This window comes from Notamacropus eugenii, chromosome 3 (genome assembly GCF_028372415.1).
Source record: "Notamacropus eugenii isolate mMacEug1 chromosome 3, mMacEug1.pri_v2, whole genome shotgun sequence".
NCBI classification, from domain to species: Eukaryota; Metazoa; Chordata; class Mammalia; order Diprotodontia; family Macropodidae; genus Notamacropus; species Notamacropus eugenii.
Genome location: NC_092874.1, coordinates 206,605,304 through 206,633,188, shown reverse-complemented (window position 1 = coordinate 206,633,188; position 27,885 = coordinate 206,605,304). Strand labels below are relative to the sequence as shown.

At 41.4% G+C, this 27,885-nt stretch overlaps 1 protein-coding gene and 1 long non-coding RNA gene across 6 annotated transcripts in view; one reads left to right on the top strand and one right to left on the bottom strand.

Annotated features, from left to right (window-relative positions):
- Window positions 1-3,369: 3,369 nt before the first annotated feature.
- Window positions 3,370-27,885, bottom strand: part of CACNA1C (calcium voltage-gated channel subunit alpha1 C) — a 1,037,023-nt gene continuing 1,012,507 nt past the window's right edge. For all 5 annotated transcript variants that reach the window (XM_072650128.1, XM_072650131.1, XM_072650129.1 and 2 more), the window contains 7 exons: window positions 26,841-26,975; window positions 24,761-25,113; window positions 16,925-17,053; window positions 16,173-16,270; window positions 15,105-15,208; window positions 13,402-13,743; window positions 3,370-11,460 (listed from right to left, as the gene is read on the bottom strand). In XM_072650128.1, the coding sequence (XP_072506229.1) occupies window positions 11,161-11,460; window positions 13,402-13,743; window positions 15,105-15,208; window positions 16,173-16,270; window positions 16,925-17,053; window positions 24,761-25,113; window positions 26,841-26,975 (1,461 nt within the window). In that variant the 3' untranslated portion in view covers window positions 3,370-11,160. The remainder of the gene's footprint in view (window positions 11,461-13,401; window positions 13,744-15,104; window positions 15,209-16,172; window positions 16,271-16,924; window positions 17,054-24,760; window positions 25,114-26,840; window positions 26,976-27,885) is intronic.
- The window catches only part of LOC140530973 (uncharacterized), a 99,909-nt gene continuing 78,097 nt past the window's right edge, over window positions 6,074-27,885 (top strand). The window contains exons 1-2 of the long non-coding RNA XR_011976206.1: window positions 6,074-6,164; window positions 6,758-7,006. This is a non-coding gene — a long non-coding RNA (uncharacterized lncRNA). The remainder of the gene's footprint in view (window positions 6,165-6,757; window positions 7,007-27,885) is intronic.

Below are 27,885 nucleotides of genomic sequence, written 5' to 3'. Positions count from 1 at the left end.
CATCATAGGTTCTTAACAAATGCTTGTTAAAGCTAAAATCTATAAAGAAATTCTTGAGGAGTGTCACTAGGGCCTGAGGTCTGAGCATCCTAAGTGTAATCTTTTCTCAGCAAAGGACACATAAAGAAGAAACACAAGAAGTTAGGATCCTGTGGTGTAAAACCATCTTAAGTCTTTGTCATCCTATTTACTTTATGTGACTTTTAATTGCTGAATGTGTTTTTTTTAAACCCAAAACCTTACCATGTCTCAAATGAATTAGGTAAAGAAGGGTTTTTGACTATTTTTAGAGCAAGAACACTGGAAAATCTGGGTTCCCCACAGGCCAGGGACTGACAGCAGAGAAGACAGGGGAATTACCTTTGTAGAAAATCTGAAAGAAATGTTGTATTTAGTCAGAGGACTGGCTTTTACTTACTACCTATTTGAACTTGGTCAAATCCCTTTCCTTTTCTCTTTCCTAGGAAAAAAACAAGGTTCAATGGAAAAAACTGGAAGCAGGATGCCTGGGTTTAATTCCCAGGTCGTCCACTTTGTGTTACACAAGACCTTTTACAAATGATTCTCTCTGGTCCTCAGTTTTTCATCTATAAAAATGAGAGGATTGGACTACATCGTCTCCACGGTCCTTTCCCTATGATCCCTTCCTGGGTCTCAGTTTCCTCATCTGTAAAATAGTCTTATCTAGAAGATTTCTAGGGTCCTTTCAGGTTGGAATTTCATTTCTTGTGATTCTATAGGGTGCAGGGAGCAAGGATGGAGGAGTTCTCTAAGGGAGAGTCAAGACAAACCCCTGTGACCTGGGATTTAGTAGTAAATGCTGAAGATTTCTTGGACTATGGTGTTTCTTTTCTCAAGTCTCAGAGCTAAATCTCCAAAGCAAGCGATTGTGTTGGCTTCAGTTCCATTTTGTGAGAGCTGGAGGAGAGCTTGGATTTGAGCTTGAATATATGTTAGAGAATCACACCTGCCTTAATTTAGGTCATTCGGAGGCAGTTGGGTCTCCCTTGGTAACAAGGTTGAAGAACGATTTGCCCAGAGGTCTTCCCAATAGATTGAGCTGTTTCCTGGCATTAGAGGCAGCCTCACTCTGAGTTCTGCTGGTACCAGCAGGCTTTGTCAAACTGCTTTCCAGGTTTCACTGGCAATGATACTGTTGACTCGGAATGAAATGAGTGCCAGTCATCTCTTCTCTCTCTTGATTACAATAAGTCACCCCACCCCCTCCAAAACTGTGAATTGCTCAGGCCATCTAGAGACATCATTTAACTATTCACACTTGATAATGAAAAATCCCCTTGGGCTGTGTGGAAAAGTAACGTCACCACAGGTGAGTCAAGGACCCAAAAGGGGAACAACTAGCATGTAAACATAGCATCAGGATCTTTGACAGAGTTTAATATAAACAAGGCAGTCAACCAGGTAAGTTAGCTAAAAGTGTGGACAAAGAGCCCTTTTAAATAATAACTACCATTTTCATAGCACTTTAAGATTTGCAAAGCTCTAAACATGTTTAATTCTCATAATAGCCCTGTGAGGTGAAGCTAGGAGAGGGTAAATGACTTGTCTAGGATCACAGAGCTAGTAAATGTCTGAGGCAGGATTTGAACTCAGGTTTTCCTCATTCTAAATCCAGCATTTCTCAGAATCCACCTGCCATATCCATCCTAATTCCTTGACCATTCAAACTGAGTTTATCCTATTCTCCTTGGGGATCAGAAAGAAGTGGAGAATGAATTCCAGAACACAAGTGAGGAGGCACTAGTTAAGCCAGCAAGGGGCAGAAACCTCTTGTACAAGTAGAAAGGGTCCTGAAATCAGAAGACCTGGGTTCAGATCTCAGCATTTCCACTTACTGGCACAGTGACCTTGGGTAAGTCATTTAAATGGCTCTGTCCTTCAGTTTCCTTATCTATAAAATTAGACCAATATGTCCCACTTCATAAAGGATTTTTTTTTGATGAGGCTCAAATCAGATAAATGTATGCAAAGTGCTTTCAAAGTCAAGAAGACCCAAGGAAATGAGAGCTATGGTTATTATTCTTAAATTAATGAAAGCGGAAAGAAAAGATTATCTTTCTAGCAGAGCTGAGAATCTGCCCAGATGAGCAGATCTGCATATTAGTATTAAAGGCCACCTCTAGGCAGGATTTAGCACCTGGAGCAAATTACAGTTTTTACTTGTATCATTCAACATGTTTATACTGGTGAAATCAGATTAAAATGGATATTAAGGTTTTATTGATTATTATAATTATAATATGTAATTATTAATATTGAAAAGGAATAAAAGGCATAATGCTGGGGTTGAGGGTGTTGTTGCCAAGAAGCAAACCACATCAAAACCACTTTGGTCATGGTGGGCTATGTAGAGAGTTTTTTGGTTTTTTAAATGGAAAGGCTCCAGGTGTAAGAGCCTCAGATCTTTCCTGGAATCAGCCAGTTGTGCTATCTCCATCTCCCTGGCCTTCTGGCTTCCTGAATAGCCAACCTCCAAATACAAGTCTCCCTCCCTTTAAATTTACCTTATGCCCTGGAGAAACTACCTAGAATTCAGACTGAAATATGCAACCAGGGAGACTTGAAATGAAGAATTGGCTTGATAGACTCTAAGATTGTCTGAAAACTTTTTTGGCAAGAAAATATTTTTAAAAATATTTCCCCCAAATCTTCTGATTATATGGAGGCAGATTGAGTATTGGCAACAAGGCAGGGCACACTGAGAGTAAACTGGAGAGGGGCAGGTTTTGGTTGTTGTAGACCATTTTTAATTTCAAAATCAACCAGGTGGGCTTACCTGCTCTATGGTCTTCTTAGAATTAAGAAACAAAGATATATGTATATGTGTATATATATATGTATACATATATACATATATATATATATATATAAAATATGTATTTTTTTTCCTTTTTTTTTCTTCTTCAGGGTAATTGAATGGACATTTAATCTCAGCCACTTCGAATTCTAGTTCCTAGACAAGGGCATATGGTAGGGCATTATAAAAGTTTCAAGGGAGAACCTTCCATTTTGTGGTTTATGTATGCCCTTTGCTTTCTATCCTTCTCCCAGCCAGCCTTTGGTCGTCTCCCTGCTTGTTAGCACCTTCATCAGATTTGGGTCCAATCAGTGAAGAGAAAAAGAAACTCATTTTGCTACTTGTGAGCAGGATGCCACGGTTTCATGGGAAGGACACTGAAACTGTTTATTGACATTGGGTTGTCACTGGATTCCAAGAATCCATGTTATCCTCCCCCTTTGCCCCCCTCCCTTAGTATAGATTTTATTTTATTGTTTTGTTGCCTCTGTAAAAGAGGAGTTGAACGAGAGGGTCATGGAGTAGTTAAGATACAATTAAACCAATCTAGACATTGTTAAGAAATTTATTTGCAATTTTGTGGTTTTTGTTTTTGTTTTTTTAAATAACATCATTCCTTAGATAAAAATGCAATCTTACAGGAATATACATAGTGTCCCACAGAGATGACCCTGAAACTCTCCTTAAAGGGTTGACCCTTTTCAGATCCCCTTGCCTTTCACACAGGGTGAGAAGGTGAGGCAGGTGAGGCCTCCAATGACAGGCTTTAATAACAGTGACACACTGTACAGCAATATTTACAGGAGCATTTCTGTGAAATCATGAAGAGTGGATGGGGTGAAGGTGTACGTGGAAGTTGGTAATGGGGTGGTGGTAACAATAGAGGCACTGCTGATGTCTCTGAGTTAAGGGAGGTTAGGGACATGAGTGTGAGTGGACATGGGGAGAGAAGATGGTTGGTCAAGGCTGAGGAAATTAGGCAATGAATAGGCCTGACTCCATTTATTCCAAAGGGAGGCTTTGTTCAACAACTCTGTGATATTAAAATGAAACAGCAAAGTCACAAGACTAGCATTTGCAACGGATGATATGATGCTTGACCAACTGGAAGACTCCCCCCAAGTCCTGCCCTCTCCTCCTAGTTTCCTATCCCAGGCAAGGTATGCATTTTCCCCTTCATTTTTTCAGTCACCACTAGCACAGCCCCACCAGCAAGAATGAATTCCCAATATGGTCATGCATGTGGTGCTGTGTACCATTGAATCTTCCTCCCAAGAAGTTTTGAGAAAAGCATTACCTGTTCTGGGAGGAACAAGTAGTTGTGGAGGGTGAGCTAGGGAACATCCCGAGACGTATGAGTCTGAGTCTAGAAGGAACGAGATGAAACCACAAAATATGGTTGGGGGAGATAAATCTTTGTTAATGCAGATGGTGAAAAGAGTTCGTAGCATTCAGTTCAATGAAGATGACTTTCTGAGGGAGCCCTTTAGACAGGACTGTTTGCCCTTGATTCTCAAGTTTTATAACTTTGGTGAAGTCTTTTCAAAATGGGAAGTTTGTGAATGGTGTACCATAGGATCCAGTGATCAGTTCCCCTCTAATATTTTCTGTAGCTCTGTAAATCAGAGCCTGTCCTCCTTTTTGCCTGAGTGAAAACGCAAGTAATGCTTCCTGCAGCTAAGTGAAACCAGTCTGCTTTCAGCATTTCTCATCACCAGGCTATTTCATTCCTGTGCTTCTGAATCTTTCTTCCTTGTTACACTGCCAAGACCTTTCATATTCTTAGGAAAAAGAAATGCCAAAGACATTCTCCTGGCATGAAAAACTCTAAGAATCTGTTCGCTGGCTATCATATTCCTTCTCATAGAAATTGTCCTTATGTAATACCCACACATATTCTATGTAGAACGTCCTATGGAATTATTTTTTTTTCTGCATGAGTTGTACACCTGATTTTTGGTTGATGAATTAGTAAGAAAAAAATGACACACTCAGCTAAATGCTATCTTTGTCTAGATGACTTATGGAAGCTGAGCTATTTTGATTTGAAAAATGGTGGTGTTATATGACCCCCAAAAGAAGGGGTTTAGTTTTGCTGAGATGATGCTTCAAGTTTTTACTTAATTCATGGTTGGGCCATCTATGACTTACCGGAGGGCAGAGGAGCATAGAATTTTCACAGAAAATCCTACTCCTCTCAGCTCCCATTGTTGAATTGATCTCTGTCTGAATAAATTCAATTTTCATTCTTTTTTAGAAACATAAAAAAACCCTATCATCCAAGTATACCAGAAAACCCAACTGGCCTTTGACTCCTTGATCACTTCACTTCTCATGAATCACAGATGTCTTAAGAGAAGAGGTGAGAAAAAAATCACCGACTTTTTAGCAGCACAAGAATTTCTCAACATAGGTATTTATTCATTTCAATCAACCTATACTGCTTCAATATTCTGGTTTTCTCTCTGTGCCACTCCTGTCTTAGCAGGACCACAAGGTAATTTGTCTAGGGCTTTGGCTAAGCTTTTGGCCCATGTTTAGTCCTGCATGAGAACATTTGTGTGTAGATGTGCTATGTACTGGCAGCTCCAACATTTATTGAAACAACTCAGAAACACAGAAGACCCACCCCTGCTAGGCTGGTGTTAATCTTAACAAAGCAAAGAAACATTGCTTTGAAAAACATCAAGAGATATTTTTAAAAATGCATTTATCATTGGTTGGTTGTTGGCAGTGATATCATTATGGAGAGGTTGAAGTGAAAATCAGAAAACAAAGAAAAACATGTATAGACGGCTTCTTTTATCTCTCTCTGTCCATAGTATGTGTAAGGATTGGGAAAAGGGGATAGGGAAGAAATGAGGGAGCAGTTTAGGGAAGGGAGAAAGAAATTTAACTCTTGGTTATAACATGATGTTGCCTTTACCCCATATCCTACTAAAAAGGCAACTCTTGAAAACCAGATCTGAGGTGTCAAGAAATTCTAAGAATTCCAACTCTCTTTCCACCTGCCATTCTTGATGGGGAAGAAGAAAGAAATATATCTGATGTGTCAGGCTGGGAGGTGCTTTAAGAATACCAAGAAGAGGGCAGCCCTGGGAAGGAAGAGATTATAATGGCACCAATATAAACGTGTCCATTTCCTTCTAAATTGTGCGATCTCGCTGAAAGGATGAAAGGACAAGTCAAGAAGGAAATAATTTCTTAGTTTTTTTCTCTCCCAACAAGACACTTTAGGCCTTTAAAAGTCCATACCAGTGGTTTCTGTGCAGTCGTAAGACTGAAAAAGGAGGTGTAGCTAGAGGACCATGGCCTTCCTTATCACCTTTGCCCCTTCTTAGAGGAGGTAAGAGTTCTTTGCTCAGGCTCAGTGCTATGTGTGTTAAATCTCTAACTAGAAACAATTTTCTTAAAGATGGGATTGGATCAGATAGCCCCTGAAAATTTAATTTGTGACTCTACTGGTTTTCTTTGGAACTGTAGTTACAGAATCTTTGACTTAAGAATAACCTTTGGGTCTAGGATACCAATGATCTCTCTTCTCTGTAATTCCAGGAGTGGAGATGCCATCACTTCTGTTTAACTGCCTGATGCTATTACAGGGTTGAACTTCTACCTACCAGTCAACTCTGCCTTAAATCTAAGATAAATCTGTCTGTTCTTTTTTTCTTGTGCTGACTTTCCTGCTGATGAACAATATTTAACCAGTAGTCTCTTTAAAAACAACATCAGCCTTTTAAAACTGAAAGATCCATGAGGGCAGAGACCATGGCTTATTTAAACTGTATCACTTCTAGAGCCCAGTACAATGCTCTTCAAACAATAGGTGATTAATAAATGTTTGCTGACTGATTGAAGGAAGGAAGGGTGTGCTCTTGATTTTTCACAAAGGATCGACAGAAGATGGATTTTTTTTCCTGTCCTCATATTTTCTCTTAGGCGACTTGTGGGAAAAAGATGGCTCTCATGAGGTGATGGAATGGCAGGAACATTACAGAGAAGAACCTGAAATTTGAAACCTAAGCATCTGATGAAATAGGAAATAGGTGAAGAGAGGGGAAGAAAAGACAGAATCCTGGCAGTTTACTCCTCAGTCAGAAACACAAGGACCCTGGTTCCTTGAAAAGAATGAATGTTCGCTATTTTGACAGAGCTTGGGTGTATGACAGTAAGGACTACTGATTCAAGGTAAGGAAATATTTATCAATGAAGCTCAAATCACAAGAACTTAAAAAAAGACTTTGCTTGATTCATAATATGACAAAAGAATCTTTCCTTTTACTCTCCGAAGTAGACCACAGACCAATGTCTAGAAAGAAAATAGGCTGCTTCTGAAAGATATCAGACAGTAGGCAAGTAAAAATGGAAATATGATTCCTAAACCAACTTAATCTATACTTCTTTAAGCTCTCACCATCTTCAGCCATTAGCTGCCTTGCTTCTGTCATGCCAGATGAATGTGCAAAGGCTGGTGAGTGTAACCTGCAAGGTGGTATCAGGTCTGTGCGATCCAAGTAGGGTTTCTATTCTACCATGGGGAGAATGAAACATTCTGGTTTTCTTCTTGGACATACGTAGATTTTACCAAACCACCATGATTGGTTTAAATTGGCAGACCAGGAAATCAGGTTAAAGATCCATTGATCTAGAAAGGGAGAACTTCTTTCTGAACATTTGGGCGGTTGAAGCATTTGTATTATTATTTTCATCGCGACTGCCTCGTAGGGTACAGACTTAAATTAGTATGGTTTTCTTGAAAGCATTTATCTCTAGGGAAGACTTGGGAGTATGGACAGGGTAACCTGACATGAGGGTTAACTTCGTGTTGCAATATATTATGAGTTAGTCATGTGGCTGAGCATTTCAGAAGAAGAAAATTAGTAAACATCATGAAAGGATAAACATTTATCCAATAAAAGGATCTCCATTTTTTATACGAGGACCAATCGTATGGAAAGTACATCAAGCCCTAATGAGTTCCTCTCCTGATCAGAACAGAGATCCTAATAAAAGCTACTCCAGGATAGTGGCCACAGGATATCTCAAAAGACCCGTATGTCAATAAAAAAACAAGCCAGAAAGCTCAAATAAGGCGAGTATGAAGAAGTATTCATACTTTCAACTCCTTTTCCAATTCACTTTGGACTAAAAATGGAGCTGAAGATTCTTGTCTAAGAGAATGTCTTTCTCAGGAAATGATTCTTCTTAATCCTTTTAAGATCTTTTTTTGAGTCCTACATGGTAGGAAGAGTCATCCTTTCCACAGAACCAACTTTTCCAAATTTCAACTTCTAGTCCACATTGTTCATATTGGAAGGACCAAAAGAAAACTGGTGACTGGAAAAGATTCAAGAATCAAGCTTCATAATCCCTAATTTGGCCCCTTTCCTACTACCAGGTAAAAGAGTTGGGTGCATTTCAGGCAGATGGCAAAGGGTACAGAACAAAATGCTTCTAACATAGTCCCATCTTCCAAAGACATTCTAAACTCTACTTGCTCTAACTCCATACAGGTCCTTCTTCTTACTCCTTGGTGGTATTAGTTAGTCCATGATAATTCTCTGATACGGAATGTGAGGGGGGATAGAATAATTTAGTCTTCAGGATGGAGGCAATGACAACAGTCCAGGCCTTGCTTAAGGCATTACTGTAAGTTCTTGAGAGGAAGGAGATATCAGAGTGACTGCACTAAGTAACTACTCTACAGCATTCTTATTCCTCATTTCTCTAATATATTTTGCCCAGGAAACTGGTAAGCCAAAGTTTCTGCTGAGGAAATTAAAAGAGACATTAGCCACATCCTTGAATGGGGTGGGGAATGGTCCTAACGTTTATTCATCTATTGTGGAATTAAAAGTCAGACTTATGGCAAACAGAATTCGTCAAGCATGAAGGATATGGCCCATCTTAGAGGAAATGTATCAATTGAGTGAATCCAAGCAGAGAATGTGAAGATGGGAAGAAAACTGGAGAATGTGAAGACAGGAAGAAAAAGACCCCGGTTCCTGAAATCAAAGTTCTGCATTGAGCTATCCAGCTCTATCATTCTTGAGGGAGAAAGGGAAGAGAGAGCACAAGATATGCAAAATCAGTTATCTCCAACCCATCCAGCTGAGAACTGCAGAATAGTTACTTACTCCAGTAATGCTTTTGCTTATTGTACACATTAAAAAAAAAAAAAAGTCTTTTTCCCTTTCCCAATTATGCAAAAAAAAAAAAAGCATTTAAAGAGTCCACAGGGAAAGCTTATCACGCTCCAAATACAAAATGGTTTACTTTACATGCAGCCAAATATACAAGAAGTGAATTCGAAAACAAACTTAATTCAATTCATTATATTTGCTTGGCACAATTGCAATTCAGTTTTAAAAAAATATTTGAAAAATACTGAAACTGACCTGAATTCAAGTATTACGGTTTCTTCAACAGAAACATTATCAATGCAATAAAACATCACATGGAATATATATCGAAGCAAAACTCCTTCTTGGGTTGTTTTTCCCCCCTTAAATTTCTGTGGTTGTTTTTCATCTCTATACAGTTTTAATGCCAACATGACTCACAGCTGTAGTTAAAATTAATATTATTGCATTGTTTTTGCATATCTTGTGGAACAGAAAATGCAGAGAGTTACTGATTTCCCTTTCAGAAACAGAGACAGTGGTTTGTTTTTGCATTCAAATGGCCCCAGAATCAGATCTCCCTGTAGGGCTAAACCAAAGAGTGGAGAACTGCACATGCATGCACGCATACATACACATACACACCCATGCAGTGTCACCCAACTCTACCTATTAGGCACATCAACACACACACATACATACCTCTATCTCTGGCATCCATGAACATATCCATTTGAAAATGAACCCAACTCAAGCACTCACATGTGCAAGATTACATTGAGTGCACTGCCTACTATCTTTAAATTATAGAACAAAACACCCTACCCCACCCCCCCAGGTTTCTGTTACTACCAAAGGAAAAAAAATAATAAAGTCTTGGGCATAAACAAATGTTGGTAAAACTCTCCTATAACAGTTTCTAATGAATCTCCAATGGGGAAAAAGAACCCCTCCTCCCAACATCACCAAAAATAAACAAGAACACAATTGTTTAAATAATACAATGAAACCAAACCTGATTTACATTTGCCAAAGTGAAAATGATAAGGTGGGTGGCTTAAAAGCCCCGTAAACACTCTCCCTCCTCCCTGAACCCTCAGAAATCAAAATTAAAAATGGAAACTGGAACATGCTGCCAAGAAAAATATCAAAACGGCAAAAACAAATGAGCACTCTGCAGAAGCCCTGTGCCACCTTACTTTGTAAGGTGAGCTACATTGGTGGGCAGTGCCAACTCCCTATAAGCCTTGACTTCTCAGCACCACTGCTAGCGCAGAGCTTTATGTGGCTTGTGGAGGCAATGTGACCCCAACCTAAAGGGGTGGGCATGGCCAGAGCTACCCACCCAATCACCTGGGAATCTTGGCTTGTAGTTACAGTGGTACCTCTCTATGTACTCCCCCTGCCATGCCCCCGCTCCCCTTCCTAAAAACTTCTCCTCCCATCTTTTCTTCTTCCTCCCCCTTTGGCAAAGTGTTGGGATCTTCAGCAGAAGTCATGCCGCCATTTCCTTTTCCAAATCCATAGGGCCCTGGCTCTATGGAGACAGTGAGGCTCATACAGAATATGTGCAAAAATGATTTTTTTTTACAAGCAAAATTGAAAGACAGCCATTTGATGCAGGGTCCTTTTGGTGAGGGTGGCCCACTGGAAACTGATAGTATCCTTCTTGCACAGGAGGCAGCTGTCACTTTCTGGTATAGGGCCTGAAGTAAGGAGGGGGCAGGCACCTGTTCCTTTCCTCCTCCTTCCCTTATTTTTCCACCTCCTCACCACTCTACACCTGTGGACTGGGGCTGTTGCTTCTCTTTCCCCTGAAAAAGCTCTCTCTCTCTCTCCCTCTCTCCCTCTCTCTCTCTCCCTCTCTCTCTTTCTCTCTCTCTCTCTCTCTCTCTCTCTCTCTCTCTCTCTCTCTCTCTCTCTCTCTCTCTTCTTCCTCTCTCTCTTCCTCTCTCTCTCTCTCTCTTCCTCTCTCTCTCTCTCTCTCTCTCTCTCTCTCTCTCTCTCTCTCTCTCTCTCTCTCTCTCTCTCTCTCTCTCTCTCTCTCTCTCTCTTTCTCTCATCACCACCCAACTCTGTCTCTCATCCCAACAGAAATGAATGAAGAACGCTGTTCCGGTTAACTCCAGGTCACGAGAACAGTGAGGCACTTCTGAAACGAACCTATTAGGAACATTGAAACAAATTAAAAAAACCCCCGAATCATGACAGCCCCAGAAACTACAGGCTGCTGATATAAAGCCTGCTGTCCTGGAGTTCTTCCTCACTCTTTCGACATTCGGGGTTGGGCACTCCCTCTTCCTCCTCACCACCTGCTTGGTCCTGCCCCGGGTCCCTGCAGTTAATAAAAGGTAATAGGTTGCCATTGGGCCTCTGCTTGCTGCTCCCACTGAGGATATTGTCAGCTGCATTCTCCATTTCCTCTATTGTCATATCACAGGCATCAGCAAGTTCTTGGGTTGTGACTTCGATGAACTTGGGATCTTGAGCAAACTGTCCCAGTCCTTCTGAAATCAAAACCTGAGGAGGAGATAGAAAGATAAGAGAAGGACCAAATAAGGAAATCATTATAGGAGGTGAGCTTCTTTCCTTAAGACTGTGGCAATGGATTATTTTTCTGACTGTCTGTGGGCTTATGTTAAACTCCTGGGAACTCTGCTTAGGGACCTGGCATCATCAACCAACTATGATCGTAGACCTAAAGATGGAAGCGACCTTGGAGACTAGTCCAACATTTTGTGAAGGAGGAAACTGAGTCCCAAAGGAGGCTAATGGATTTGTCTCAGGTTTCATACTTAGAAACCACTAGAGATGAGGATTTGAATCCAGGTCTTTTCATTCCAGAGCTCTTCCCACTATATCAGGCTCATTGACCTTGACCTGCCATGGATACACTTAATATTTCACTTTGTTCTCCAGCCACCTAAGCCAGTGATATCTAGTATTGACTCAAATGTGGTAGAATCACAGACTCATAGAGAATCTCAGAGCTGGAAGGGACTTCTGAGCTTATCAGCCTGTGCCTTCAGGATAATTCCCTCAACATCTTTCGCAAGCGGTCATCCAGGATCTGCTGAAGACTCTCCAGCTGCCTTTGCTGGTCCTTTTCAGGCTACGCTTATTCTATTCTGTACATATCTTGGATATGCCTAGTTTCTGACATGTCGCCTCTCCAGGGAGGACATATGTTCCTTGAAGGAATGGTTTTTTTTTTTTTTTTATTGTTGTTGTCTGGCACAATATTAAGCACTTAATAAATTCTTGTTGACTGACTGAGATGAGAAACTCACACTGCTTTTGGAAATAGCCCATTCCACTCCTGGATAGCTCTAATTGTTAGACATTTTTCATTACAATGAGTAGAAATCTGGTACTCTGAAAATTCTGTTTAGGTCTTTCAATGGTGTCATGCGGAATAAGTCAAATCCTTTCCCCACATGATTGAAGACAGTTATTATAATAATTTATTATAATAATATAATATGCACAGTGGAAAGAGTGCTAGATTTAGAGTCAGAAGACTAGATTTAGAGTCATTTCTGCTTATTACCTTTGTGATGCTTTTCTCTCTTTTTTAAAATAGTATTTTATTTTTTCCCAATTATATATAAAGACAATTTTTAGCATTCATTTTTACAAGATTTTGCATTCCTAATTTTTCTGCTCTTCTCCCTTCTCCCCTCCCCTCTTCCTAAAATGGTAAGCAATTTGATAGAAGTTATATATGTATAATCATGTAAAACATATTTTCATATTAGCTTTGGGATGTTTTTCTGAGCTGTACTTCAGATTCCTTTCTGCTCTAAGTATACAATGCTACGTCTGCAGTGTCTGTTCTAGGTGGCTCATGCTGGGAAGAACCTAGTAATGTATTGAATGGAGACACTGGTTCTTGAAGCCCATTATCACTCATGTTATTTGGTGGCTTTCAATAATTTAGTGAGAGAGGCCATAATCCTAACAAGAAAAATGATATTAATAATAGCACATTAAAGCTTGCTAAAGTGCTTTGCACATGCCATCTCATTATGTTCCCAGGGGGCATAATTTGACCTGGAGTTACCTTTAGTAAACTACTTGCTTCCTGTGCTTTGGGAGATGTTTGATGATTATACTAAATTTAGTTTTTTATATCAGGGTTCACTTGGTCAGTCAGATTCCTTCATAAATCTGAAAAGCCTTCCTTCTCATTACCCAGTATCCCTAGGAAAACTAATTGGTAGACAAGCTGATTTTCTATACGGCTCAGGGTAACATTCTAAGGTTAACGTGAGGGTTAAAGCTATTTTGGTTAAGTGAGTTTGTATACAATTCTATTTGGGAAAGAGTTGAGCTCGTCCTGATATTTGCTTTCCCCCTTTTCTGAAGACTCCTGGCAAATCCCTTTCCTTTCCACTGGCTGCTGAGAACAGTGCCATGGCCTCTCCCTCCCCTGCTCCCTGTGGGGTTGATGCCACATACCGCTTCAACTAGACTACTCGCACTGCCGTGGAATTGTCTGCCAGCTGTCCCAGACTGACTGGGCACAGTGAGGGAGACTGGCCGGGCTTTCCGGGAGGTGCTGCCCCTGCTGTCTCCACAGTTGGCATTCTCTGTATACCAGGAGCTGCAGTGGATGGATGGGAAGCTGCTGTTGAGCTTCTCACTGGACTCTGCTCCTTCTAGCCACAGTGTAGGGATGGGCTGGAGGGGCCAGGCTTGGCCATGAGGAGTTGCTGGGGGGGTAGCACTTGGCCTGGGGAATGTGGTGTTTGGAGAATGACTTCTCTGAAGGAGAGGGCTGAGGCCTGTCACTGCCAATGCCTGTGGACACAAAAGATGCAACTATGGTCAACAACGAAGACAGGAGATTGTGGACCTGAAGATAAGATGCTAATCCTGTTCTACCTCCTTGAAATGCCCACCCAGCCAAGTTCTTCCTTCCTCCTCTCTCATGCCAGCCTGAAGAGATCTCTCCTTTCTCTGAACTCCTGAGGAAGTTATCAGTACCATTCATCTGGAAGTTAGTCAGGACCTTTGCTTTTGCCGCTCTGCACCGCTACGGACACCTCATTTAACTTTTTACTTGTTCATATCCCAAATCAAACCAGTTCTGCTTGAATGCCCACGAGGAGTAGTTCAGTCCTTACAATAGATGATCTGTGGCAACGCAGGGAGAAAACTGGCATCATATCCTATGCCACTGACCTTCTTTTTCCTCAGAAAGAAAGCTGCTACTGGCATGATGGAGCCTCAACAATTAGGCTCCTATGTACCTTCCTATTCTCTTCACAACTTCTCTACCCAAACTGGACCATTATGTAGCTCAATAATCCATGTCCCACCTATATATATTTGCATTCACTCCTCTTAAGTCTTATTTTCCTTCAAAGTTCAGCTCAGGCCTTGCCTCCTCTGCAAAGCCTCCTCAGACTTCTCAGCTGGTAGTGTTTTCTCTTACTTTGACTTCCCTCGTACGGTACGTCTCTCCCTCATAGAACATAGGTTCCTTCAGAACAGGGGGGTCTTTTCACACCTTTCTTAATAAGAGGGGCTTAATAGGAGTTTGTTGAATTGCATTGTTATCTGGGTCTCCATCCAGGGAAGTTACAGAACTTACCAGGACTCCCATTTACTTAGGGAAAAATGATGGCCCTACTCTGAACCTTTTCTTACAGCAGCTCTTCATAAGGGGTTAACAGCTTGAGGGGTCCTGGAAACTTGAGGAGAGCTTCACCATTACAGTTTCCCAATAATAAGAATTCACACTTTTACAGTACTTTAAAGTTTACAAAGAACTTACCTCACGACAGTTTAGTACAGTGCCTGACATATAGTAGGGACTTCATAAATGCTTATTGATTAATTATAAATGAGGAAAGTGGCGCTTGGAAAGTGGGGCTTATAGAGGTGAGGTGACTTGCCTAGGATCACACAGGTTGTGTCAGAGTCAAGAAGATTTTCTAATCTACAGGCATCCTAACTAGAGTTAGGTCTATCCTCTGTCCATAACATGATGTCATCTCTCTAGAGCATTCCCTGCCTTCACCACTCTTATAGAAATAGGAATAAAATAGGTATAAGCTTGCAGAAACTGTCAAAGGGCTTCACACCCTGAGGAAATGCTCAGCTGCTCTTCAGGGCTCTTTAGCCGCTGTGGTCAGTGATTTTTCTAGAATGGTTACCTGATGATGAACCAGATGCAAGGGCAGCACTGTCTTCTGAGAGAGGTCTCCCCCTTGGTTCTTTTGTCTCTTTAGACACTCCAAATGGAAGGAGGCTCTTCGACCTGCAATACCAATCCCACTGAATTAGGGTCAGAGTTTTATCATCCTAGGAGGATTTCTTGATGGCCTGAAAGATATTTCATATCTTTCTGGAAAGTGGAAGGAGAGCCAGTAATGGCTGATTGCTAACTAAATTGTTCTCCCACCCTTAGTCCTGATGCTTAGTGATGTTTTGTAGACTGTCCTTAAATTCCAAAGCCCCATCCCTGTGAAATCTTGTCCCTGGAAGCTCTGCCCAATGGTTCAGACTTAAGAGTTTGTCTAGTCTCGGCAGTGGAGTGTCTGACTCTGACTAGAATCTTTTCCCAGCTAGCCCATAGTGCCTTAAGTAGTATCATCTTGGGATCCCAGGGAGGAGGACTGGATTACACACAACCTGAAGTAGACAGAAAAAAAAAACAAGTGGAAAGCCTTTTTATGTTAGCACAGTTGAAGACATGAAGAAATGGAATGGTTTAGGCCTAATTTTTCAGTTATGCTTATTGGAACAAGGCAGTTTCATAAATGTGAACAGGTTTCTAGGAGAAAATTTCCCCTCTTAAAATCATAAATATAAAATTATATTAACAGTACATGTTAGAGGCAGCAAGTTTCTAGTATGAAAATAGGCTTAAGTCCTTAATTTTGTTCCTTCTTTATACCTGGGATATTCTCTTCCCTTGGGTCAATATCATGTCAATATATTTCAAGCTCAAAGGTGTTTTGTGACTCAAAGGAGTTCTGTAGTTAAATTAGTTTAGAAAACTATTGTCAATTAATTCACCCAAAGGTGCCAACTTTTTAACTTCATCATGCCATTCTTCTCCTTCCCTCAAGTTACTTTTATATCTATGACCTTGTATTTTAAGGAATAGGGGAGTCAAGGAACGAAGCTGTTGGGGCTCCTGGGATGGTCCCATACCTCAGGTGACCTGCTGAAAGGACTTTTGGGGATGTGGGACCACAGCAAGAGGCACGATCAGTTACCTAGTGAGGATGAGTGGAGGAATCCTCTTTTTGTAGACTGCCTGGTCTTGTCTTCTGGTGGCGTCAGTTGTCTGTTCTCATCATCCTGATAGGATAGCCTAGAACAAAGAAAACTCAGGGTTTGTTTGTAGAGGCCAAATTATACCATTTCCCACAACATGTGTGCTCCTGTTCAGAGTCAGATAACCCCAGAGGGCAATGTTGCCAAATGACCTGCTGGGGATTCTGTACTTTGTGTACTTTTTCAGGGCAAAGAAGGGAGTGGTGATGAGTTGCTAACACTGGAACCTTTGCCTTGTCGCCTGGTATGGAGAGTGCTTGCTTGTCGTGCTTGGTAGGAGTTCTCAAACATACTTTTGCTTCTTAGCTCACATTGGTGTCTAGGTCTCATTATGCAGCAATCTGGCCAACTAGTTGCTTTGATTGCCACATCAACCTTTTCTTCAAAAGCCTGACTAGCCTATAGGGTACATGGGCTTCTCAGGAAAGCAAGAGACAAGCTCTAGTTTGACCAGCATCTCCACCTACTCCTTGCTCACAGGGACACCTGCTGTTGAGTTGTACATTGTGCTAACAAACCAGCACAAATATTCTGCAGAGGTCATCCTCTCGACAATCTGTTCCAATTAAACTGGGCAACACAAAAGAAAAATTTCAGGTATCTTTGACCCCCTTGATCTTTCATTCCTAAGTTGAACTTTTCTCTGACATAAGCTGGTCTCACTATGTGGGCAAAGGACCACTGGGCTCACATCTCAGTGGAGATCAGGCTGGGCTCGCTGCAGTATTCTGTGTCCTCATTCACATTGCCTTCATAGCTCTTGTTGGGGGCTGCCTCCTCGGGACACACCATGGCTATCTGGCTGTCCCGGGAGTGGTACCTGAGGAGACAGAGAACAGAAGGCAGTCAAGAAATGCCTATCCTGGACTAAAGGCATGCCCTGGAAAAAGAAAGACTTTTCTACTGTGACCTCTTCATTCAATAAGAAATGAATATGAGAGACAAAGCACATTGAGTCTAGAAAGGGGATACAGTCATGACTCACAAAGAGCCCTGGATTTGGAGTCAGAATCGCTGAATTCCTTTCGTAGTTCCATCATTAAATTGTCATGTAATGTTGATCCAGTCATTTTACTTTTCAAAGCCTCAGTCTCTCCCTTTGTAAAATAAGTACGATAATGCCTGTCCTATCTACCTCACACAGTTATAATGAATGGGGAAGTAGATGTAAAAAGGCTTTACAGAGTCAAACATGACTTGAGAACCTTAAGTCCAGGACTCTAAGAAGATTCTCCAGCTTCTACTTCTGCTACTTCTTCCTGCAGGTTAGGAGGAAAAATGTCCCTCCTCTCTGCATGCATAGTATACATCTGGACAGGGCTGAGTGACTGGAGACTCTTCCAATTGGATATTATTATCCTTGAAGTAGAAGCAACTTGGCAAAAGGGTCAAATGGGGAACAAGGAGCTAAGTTGGAGTACTCTGCTTATTGAGAAGAGCTTGACACCATCCTCGAGAATTCTGTCTGTCTTGTTTTTGTTTTTTAAATGCAAAGTAGCAGGTTGTATTGAGAGTAGGGAGCTGGCTTTGAAGCCAAGAAAACCTAGACTAAATTCCTGCTTCTGACATATACTGGCTGTGTAACCCTGGGCAAATCACAGCTAGGTGGTGCTAGGCCTGGAGTCAGAAGACCTGAGTTCAAATCCAGCTTCAGATACGAGCTAGCTGGCCTCAGGCAGGTCACTCAACCTCTCTCTACCCCCATTGTCTCAAATGTAATATAAGGATCACAAGGTCACACGCCTCCCAAGATTGTTGTGAGGAACAAATGTGATATTCATAAAATCCTTAGCACAGAGCTGGCACATAACAGATGCTTAATAAATGCATTTCCTTCTCTTCCTCTCCCTCACACACCCTCTTCCTCCCCACCCATCCCAACTGGTTACAGCCCAGTGTGAATTCAAATGATGCAACTATTTCAGGGAATTTGTTTCTTACTTGAACTAATCAAGAACTGACTCAGAAAGATTAAAAAATTGCTGATGGTCACCTAGCGAGTGTCCGAGGTGGGATCTGAACCCAGGTCTATCCTGACTCCATTTCCAGGGCTCTCTCTACCACACTATGCCATCTCCCTACTTCTCAGTGCTATCGTGGGAAAAACCTTAAGGCATTATATAAATGTGACCTTCTTCTTCTTACTAGAAAACTCAGCTATCTCCAAAAGGAGTCGTCTACCAGAATCTGAGCATTGTGATTTTAAGCCAGGTCCTGATTAATTCAAATAATGAACAAATTCCCTGAACTGGTTGCATCATTGGAATTCATTAGAGATATCATGATCATGCCCATCATAAGATATCACTGTCTAGTGCATGTCTCACAAGGTGAGATAATATATATCAATGTAATTATTGATCTTATTATGCCCATATTCTAGATGAGGAAAAGAGAGTCTTGGAAAAATTAAGGGTCAAACAATGTGTTAGATTTGTGATTAGAACCCAGGTCTCTCCGAACCCTTTGTCCAATGCTCCTGGCACTATACTAACATGGAGAAATCAGTGGAGTTGGTAACTGCATCTAGGAAAAACTTGATTCAGTATTTCGCTGCTATATAAATGAAATCTAACCTGAAAGCTTCTCCTAAAAGAGGAAGAGGAACTGAGATGAAGGTCTAAGGGGGAAGGAGATGGGTGTGAAAGGGAGACGGATGGCAGTCTGCTTTTGGCTACGGGACACGGTTGATGAAATGCAGACAGGTTCTGAAGGCTGAGGCTGATGGACGGACAAGACCCAAATGCTGACTTGGAAAAAAAGAAGTGAAGCAGCTAAGTTTTGAGCAAAGTTAGAATCAGCTTTAACTATCTATTGAATGTGCTTCTGGGAGGCTGAACTTTTTAACTGAAATATGGTTTGGAACAGGGTTAGGGGAGGACTTTCCAAGGGTCTAAAGCCACAGAAACCTCCAGGGGAGTGAAAGAAGAAGGTCAGTGCAAAACAGCTAAAAATCCAGGATGTCTGAAGAGGAAAATATTTTTTATTTGAAGCAGGGGTTTAGGTTAAGGAGGGAGCAGTGGTTTTGAGTTGGATTCTAAAAGATGAGTTTGGTTTCTTTCTCTCCAAGTTTCAACCCCTCCTTATCCACTGGCTCCTTCTCTATTGCTTATAAATATGCATAGATCTTCTCTATCTTTTAAAAATCTTCATTCGAGTCTGCCACCCTTTCAAGCTCCTGTTTTACATCTCTTTTCCCTTTTACAACCATATTCTGAGGGAGAAAAAACTGTCTATACCTCTCACTTCCACTTTTACACCTTAGATATACTTCTCAACATTGGAAGCAGTTTGACTTCTGACCTCATTGTCCATCTGAAATGGCTTTCTCCAAGGTTACCAATGATCTTTAAATCACCAGATCCAATGGTCTTTTCTCAGTTCTTGTCCTTCTTGACCTCTCACAGCATTTAACATGGCTCACCACTTCTTCTTCCTGTATACTCTCTCTTTCCTGCATTGGTTATTCTCCTACCTGACTGGCTGCTCCTCAGGCTCCTCTGTGGGAGAATCCTACATCTTGTTCTAAGGTATACCCTAGGCTGCTGTCCTAGGTCATCTTCTCTTTTCTTTCTGTACCCTTCCTCTTCATAGTCTCCCTCTCCCTGGCTCTCCCCCAACCCCAACTGGTTAGAGCCCAGTGGAGATAAGCAGTGTGAATTCAAATGATGCAACCATTTCAGGGAATTTGTTCATTATTTGAACTAACCTGAATCTGACTCAGAAAGATTAAAAAACTTGCTCATGCTAGCCCAGCATGAATCCAGGTCTATCCTGACTCCATTTCCAGGGCTCTATCTACCACATGATGCCATCTCCCTACTACTATTGGGGGGGGTGGGTGGAGGAACCTTTTGTAAACCTTAAAGCATCGTATTGATGTATATATACATATAATTATATATGTACATATATAATTATGTACATGTAAATAAAAAATTACATAAACTCCCACAGGTTTAACTATCATCTCTAAGCAGATGAATTCCTGTTCTGTATGTCTAGTCCTGGTTTTATGGACTCCAGTACTTCAACACCAACCATCTACTGGACATCTCCAAACAACTGTCCAACGGAAGGATGGAAACAAGCATGCTATGGGGCCAGACACTTTATGCATTTATCTCATTTGATCACCAATCCTGGGAGATAGGGGCTATTTTTATCCCCATTTTATAACTGAAGAATCTGACACAGAAAGAGGTTAAGTGAGTTGCACAGGGTCACATTGTTCATGTCTGAGGTCACATTTGAACTCATGTCTTCCTGACTCCAAGTCTTGTGGTTTATTGTGCCACCAAGCTGCTTGAGTGGGCATTTAAAATTCAACAAGTTTTACACAGAATTTAGTCTCTAGCTGTTTGAGTTTCCCAAACTCCTCTCTCCACTCTGATTCCTAATTTCCTTATTTCTATGAAGAATATCCATTACAGCCTCAGAGCCATCTTTCACTCTTCCTTTTCCTTCACTCTTCCCATCCAAATCAATGACCAAGTCCTGTCAATTCTACTTCCTAATATATCTTGAATAGTTATCCCCTTCTCTCAAACAGCCACCATTCTAGTTCATTACCTTTCATCTGGAATGCCTCTTTTTCTGGACAATATTTTATTTCTTCCCCAAGTGCATATAAAAACAATTTTTAACATATACTTAAAAATTTTTTCGAGTTCCTAATTCTCTGCCTCTTCCCACTCCTCCCCTCTCCCTGAGGCAGTAAGCAATCAGATACAGGTGATACGTGTGCAATCATGCAAAACATATTTCCATACTGTCATGTTGTGAAAGAAAACACATACACAAAATCATGAAAAAAATAAAGTGAAAAGAGTATGCTTCAGTCTGCATTCAGACTTCATCAGTTATTTCTTTGGGAGTGGATAGCATTTTTCACCTGGAGTCCTTTGGAATTGTCTTGGATCATATAATAGCCTCTTAATTAGTTTCTCTCCCTCAGAACTGTCTCAAGGCTCATTCATCCTTTACCCAGATACTAACCTGATATTCCTAAAGTAGAAGTCTTGACCATGTCACTCCCCTGCTCAGTGACTCTCTATAGTCCATAGGATAAAATACGGACTCTTTTGTTTATCTCTTAAGGCCTTTAAAATCTGGCTCCTGCTCATCACTTCTCTCCTTCAGTCCTCCTTCTGACATTCATTTGAGTCACATATAGTTCCCCATAACATGATGTTCTATTCTTGTCTCTGTACCTTTTTACAGGCTGTTTCCCCCATCTCTGCAATACCTTCCTCACTTCTGCCCTGTAGGAGACCTAGCTAGCTTCCTTCAGAGTTCAGTGCCACTTCCTAGAGGAAGTTTGTCTTGATTCCCTACACCCCTACCAAGCCCACCATTCCCCATTTAATATATAAAGGTAATATTTATAAATATATATTAGTATATATAAATATAAATAAAGGTAATACTTCTAAATATATATAAAAATAAATACATATAAATAAAAAGGTAAAATCACTTTGCATTGATTTTGTTTTTACTTATCTGTGTACATGTTCTTCCCCATCCCCCACGCCCTTCCCTGTAAGGTAAGCTTCTCAGGGGCAAGGACTAGTTTTCCCTCCTTCCTCCCTGTATAATATCTAGCAGGTGATAGAACTCAGCAAATGCTTCTTGAATTGAATCGAATAGTCAAAAAGGGGGAGAGAAGGTATCTCAGGGTTGTTTTTTCTTTTTCAATGGATGGGGGAGGAGGGAGGGAAAATTCGGAACACAAAATAAAATACAAATTGAATTTTAAAAAGAGTAGAGGCAGGAATAAGAGAGGAGATGGAATAATAGGGGGTTCGTGGATAGGAGAATGAGACAATTAAAGACAACACCAAAGTTTATGGGGGATGGAACGAACGATGGCACCATTGATAGAAATAGGGAAGGCAGAAGGAGGGGTATAGACTTCCTGAAACAGAGATAATGATATTAGCAGTACCTCCTTCACAGGGTTGTTGTAGGGGAAAATGCTTTGTAACTTTTGAAGTGACATACAAATGGGAAAAAGCCTTTTTGTTGTGATTGGATTAGTTTTGGGAGGATTAGACTGCTCCCTTGTACACAGTCAAGACAGGCATGGTACTCTAGGGAAAGTTACTTAAAACTTGTTTTCTTAAGTTTCCCTTGGTTTTTAGCTATTATTTAAAAAAAACAACTCTTGTCAGTGTTTTAGATATTCCAAACTTTGATAAATCCCTGATTTCACTGCTGGGGATGGAGGGAGTGATAAAGATGCAACTCATGCCTTAACCCTCAGTTCATTTAGAGTGGATAAGCATTTACTAAGCACTTACTATGTGTGAGGCACCATGCTAGACACTGAGGCTGCCAAAATGAAAAATATCTACCCCTTTCTCCATAGAATTTACGGTCTAACAATGAGAACTCATATTACATGACGTTTTGAGGTTTACAAACTTTCCTCACGATGTCTGTGTGAAGCAGGAAGGTGAAGAAGTTTATTTATACTTATGGGAATTCAATCTAGGTCCCTGGCATTAGGAACTGTGCACTTACCACTGCATAACTCTTAGGGAGACTTGGCATGTACACAAATCATATGACATAGGGTAGAATGTGATGGAGGCAGAAGGGAGACAAAGACAAATGGTTATAGGAACCTCTGAGGCAGGGGAGAATGCTTTTATTGAGTGTGTGTGTGTGTGTGTGTGTGTGTGTGTGTGTGTGTATGTATGTGTATCTGTGTGTATCTGTGGGGGCATCATGGAGGAAAATGAGTCTGAGGTGGCTTTAAGGAAGAGAAGAATTTTGATGGAGATGGGGAAGGAGTGTGTTCCAGATGTGGGAGATGACTTGGGGAAATACCTGTGGCATCCTTGTCTATATTTTCCCATAATTTCTCCATTGAGGGTTAACTTAACATGCTGCTGTCACCTCCAGAGTTATTATTGGTTTGTTTCTTTTTTTGCTTTTTGGTCTTTTGTTTTGTTTTGTCTTTGCTATCTTAGGAAGGCATTAATGTGGCATACAGGTGAGATGCCTTTTAAAATAGGATAGGGAGTGGCCTTGTGATTACATTCAGATGGGAGATACCCCAAACGAGGAAACTCCCTCGACTAATGGAGGTCATCACCTTTTCTATGACTTCTAGTCTCATAGAATTACCTAGAGTCCTAAGAGGTTGTGACTTGTCCAAGTTCACAAAGACAGTATGTGGGTGTATGTGTGGAGAGCTGGTTGACTTGAACCCAGACCTCTCTAGTTTTGTATTCATATCACATGACCTTTTGCCTTTAGATAAATGCAAAAAATCATTCTACCTTGACCCATAATCTACCTTAGATTATGTTCCTTATTCTCCACAAAGGTCAAAAGATTATAGTCTTAAAACAAAAACAAAACAACTCTCTCTCTCCTCTCTTCTCTCCCCCTCTCTCTCCTCTCTTCTCTCTCTCTCTGTCTCTCTGTCTGTGTCTCTGTCTCTCAACTACATATTGTTGCAGATCCCTGACCGTGTGATTGTGTAGATTAAACACTGGGTAATAAAAAGAGTGACAAAGTGTGCCTTAGGATGATAGCTGGGTAAGATTTTTGTCTCCCAAAACAGGGCACTTATCTGGTGGCCTGCAGGATAATTTGTAATTCTTACATTTACTTCCTCCTGGAAAAGAAAGCAGAGAAGGCAACAGAAGAGACCTGGTCCCTGAAAACTCTCTAGTGGCCAGACATTATGGTACTTTGTTGAGCTACCATGTTCAGGCTGTCTCATTATGAAAGAATACTCAATAAACATGATATCCAAGTGTATGTATGGGGTCCCTCTTTTCTTCTTCCTTTCTTTCCTTATGGAATATGAAGCTGCCAATATAGATCATGCTCTGACTCTCCCAGGTCACAGACATGTGCCATTAGGGAGCAAAAGTTGAGGGGAGGGAGTAGAGAAGACCAAGTCAAGAAAGAAGGCAGCACAACTGAGATCATTTGGGAAGGGCAAGTGTTGTATAAGGGGAAAAACAGGCACACTCTCTCTTCAAATACCTTCCCTGCCAGAGCAAGGCAGGTATCACAGCTTTTGAATTCACTAGTGATCAGGTTAAAATACAAACTGTTCTGGGAGAAGTGACACAGGGACACCTTTCTATCAAGGTATAAATTACTGAGAACAGCTCCTGGGGAGAGCAGGTTTTGATAAAGGAGAGGAGCTCTGGGTCACTGAAACAGAGAAGAGGGCGTGACGGTGGGAGTAGGAGGGACAGAAATAGAATGGCATTATGGAGATTCCCTATCTAGGGTGAAAAGGTTTTATTGCTCCAAAAATATGAAGTGAAATAAAAGATTCTTCAAGTCAAGTATGAGGCCAATATGGTGTCCACCTCCTTCCCAGGATATCATTAGACATGCCACAAGACTAAGGGAAAATGGGCGGACTGAGGGGTTGAATTTTCTTTCTTTGTCTCTGTCTCTCTCCCTCCTCCCCCTCCTCCCCTAACTTCCTTGGCTAAGGTCCCACTTAGGCCCCACATACTTCAAACCGAGATCTCTCCACCTGGCTTACCTCCTGGAGCTGAGCTTCCATGCTGTCTCGTGCACCCGGATGGCAGGGGACAAAGGGGTCCCATGGCCCTCCACTGTGCTGACCGTACTGGGGTAACCGGTGGGACAGGGGAAGCGGCCCAGGGCAGTGTTGTTGGCGTTGTTGATGTTGGCATTGGAACCAGAGGATGAGTAGCTGCTGGGAGTGAATGTGGAGTCCACCAGTTTCTCATGGGATGGTGACTCCGTGTCGCCTTGGCTGTTACTTGCCTTGTTGATATGCAGTGGGCGCTGGGTGGTGAAGGTCTGGGGGAAGGAGCTTCGACCATCGCTTTGGTAGTAGCTGACATGATTGCCAAACAGGCCACCGGCCCTCTGTAAGCAAGACAGGGTAGGAGTTGGGGAGAAGATAATGTTCCCTCAGCTGTCTCCTCCCCCTCCTTTGGAGAAATAATCCTCAATCAGAATCCCAGGAGCTGAAAAGTTTTGTCCCCATCAGTCACTTTTGGGGTTGCATGTAGTGGAAGCTGAAATACTACATAGGAACAGGATCTTATCACTTAGCAGAGTGTTGGCATATATAGTTAGTGTTTAATAAATGCTGATTGATCGACTGACACTCAAGGAACCTGCCCTTTTGGAAATAACTAGGAGAAATAAAAAAGACAATTAAAGGGACAGAAGTTTAGAGGCTAACATTCCAATAATCCTAAAAGTGGTCTAGGGATTTAAAAAATAAATCCTTTAAAGATGGTGATGACTTTCAGGTCTGGATTTGAAAAGTATTTCCAGATGGTATGCCTGAATATCAATCAGGTTCTTGGTTGGACCCTGAGCCAGTAATGAGGAGTACAGCTAGATTTCAAGAAGGGGGAACCAATAGACTCATATGGTTGATTTTCCTATCCGGTCTGGGACGATAATAAAGACCAACAATCTGCTAGGCTGTATTGTTCAGATATATTCTATCCTTCTTCCAGAAAGTCCCTTCAGAGAGTTGGTTAAAGAAAATCAGCCAATATTCTCTCCCAATAGTCTTTTCTTGTTTTGATAAAATTAAACATAAACAACAAACTTCTTGCAAGCAGGTATTCTTTCATTTTTGGCTTTGAATCTCCAGAGCCTGGCGTAGTGCCGGGCACACAGAAGGCGCTTCTTAAATGCCTGCTGACTGACTGAGTGGATGAGTGACTGACTATTCACAAGTTGGTTACTTTTCTGACACCAGGTTGTACTAGAGCTTTTATAGGAGGGCTTTTTCAACTTGATGTATTCTAAAAATTATGAAATTTTATGAAACCTTGGTAGTATAGTCTCTAGCAGAGATCTATTTCCCTAAGTCAATTTGCTTTTGATTGAGAAGAGAAAGGAAGGAAGGGAGTCCAATAGGACATCATGGCACAGTACAAAGAACATGGAATTTGGAGTCAAAGTAACTGGATTTGAAATCCAGCTCTGCTGCTTATTGCCTGTGTGATCCTGGACAAGTCACTTAAGTTTTCTGCACCTCAGTTCCCTCATATGTAAAATGAAGGAGGCAGAATTAGTGATCTCTAAGATCCCTTTAAGCTTAAAATCTATAAGCCTGTTCATGAGCCTACAAGAGTTGGGGAAAGGAAAGGGAGAGAGAAAAAAGGGAGATGGGAAGATGACAATGATGAAACAACAGTCTACTTAAACTGCAGAAGGGCCTCTCCTACATCCTAGTTTTTGCCAAAGTTCTGGGATGGAGGTTGTTGGAAATGAGCCCTGACACAAATATAGTCAGGAGTTTTTCTTTGCTGTAGAGAGATCTACCTTGAAAGATCCACCTCCAAGTACAGAGGAAGAAACCATTTCCTGCATAGGGTACACTCCTCCCAATCTAGGAACTGACTCTTTCTTCCCTGTTCCCTCCCACTACTCCAGCTGGCAATAAGTGCGGGGTGTAGCTGGTATGGATTGGAAGGTGGGTGGAGCAGATGAGGAAAAGGATGGGAAGCAAAATGGCAAGAGTCCAACATACAGCAAATCAAGCCTACTCAGCTGATTATTTTTCTCTGTCCACTTTTAAAAAGATGGTGCATTAGAGATCTGTGCTGGAGGCTCAGGCATCCACCTACCCTAAAGATGTCATCTTCAGATGCAGCAGAAACAGCTTCTTTCATAGCCTTGTCCAACTCCTCCTCAGCTGTCAGGTCCCCAGAGATAGCCCGACGAATCTCTGGACCAATGTCATGTAGTGTACGAAGACCAGCCTGGAATACAGTCAAGTGGTGTGAGGACCCTCTTTCCTCCATGTTAGCCTCCCTCATCCAGGTTATATCAAGCCAGCAGTCTCCTTATTACCTCAGCTCCACCCTTGACCAAACCAAATCTACTGCTTTTCTGTTCAGCAGGTGATCTGTGTGTACCTATTTGTATAGTTTGTGTGTATCTGTCTATCTATCTATCTGTCTATCTACACACACAGCTATATCTGTCTGTATCCTTTCTTATATTAACTTGTGTTCACATTGAAAGTTACACCTAGTACAGTGTGGGACCTTCACTGAAGTTAAATGATCTACTCTGGACTGCAGTCCAGCTGCACAGACCTGTGGAAGGGAGAAAGCCCTCTCTCCCCAAGTCTGTTTAGTCTAGCTGTTGACTCACAGTTTCTATAGGGAGGTACCTAAAAAAGTGACATAGCAGAGAAATAGAGACAGTCATGTATCATCTTTGGGAGATCCCACATCCTAGGATGAGCATGGTTCCTTCCAGCTCATTCAGAGTGTGAGAATAGGGTGGCATGTCAGTCTTTAGAGAATTTGTAGATTAAAGGGAAGCTTTCAGAGGGTTTGGAAACCTCTGATGTCTTCACTCTGTAGGGCTGACCTTGAACCCACAGGCAATAGGATCATATTTAAAAAGTGAGAAGAGTAACGATGAGGAAGAGGAGATGAAGGCTGATGGGCATGCTAATTCTTCTCTTTAGCCCAGAGGTTCTTAACTTTTGGAATCCCACTTGGGATCCATGTATAGATTTCAAGAGTCCATGAACCATGAACAGAGATAAGAAACAATATCTATTTTTACTAGCCTTTATCTGAAAGTTGGCATTTCCTTCAATTAGGAATTAAAAAAAAAAACCCAACCAACCTATTGTTCTGAGAAGAGGTCTATAGA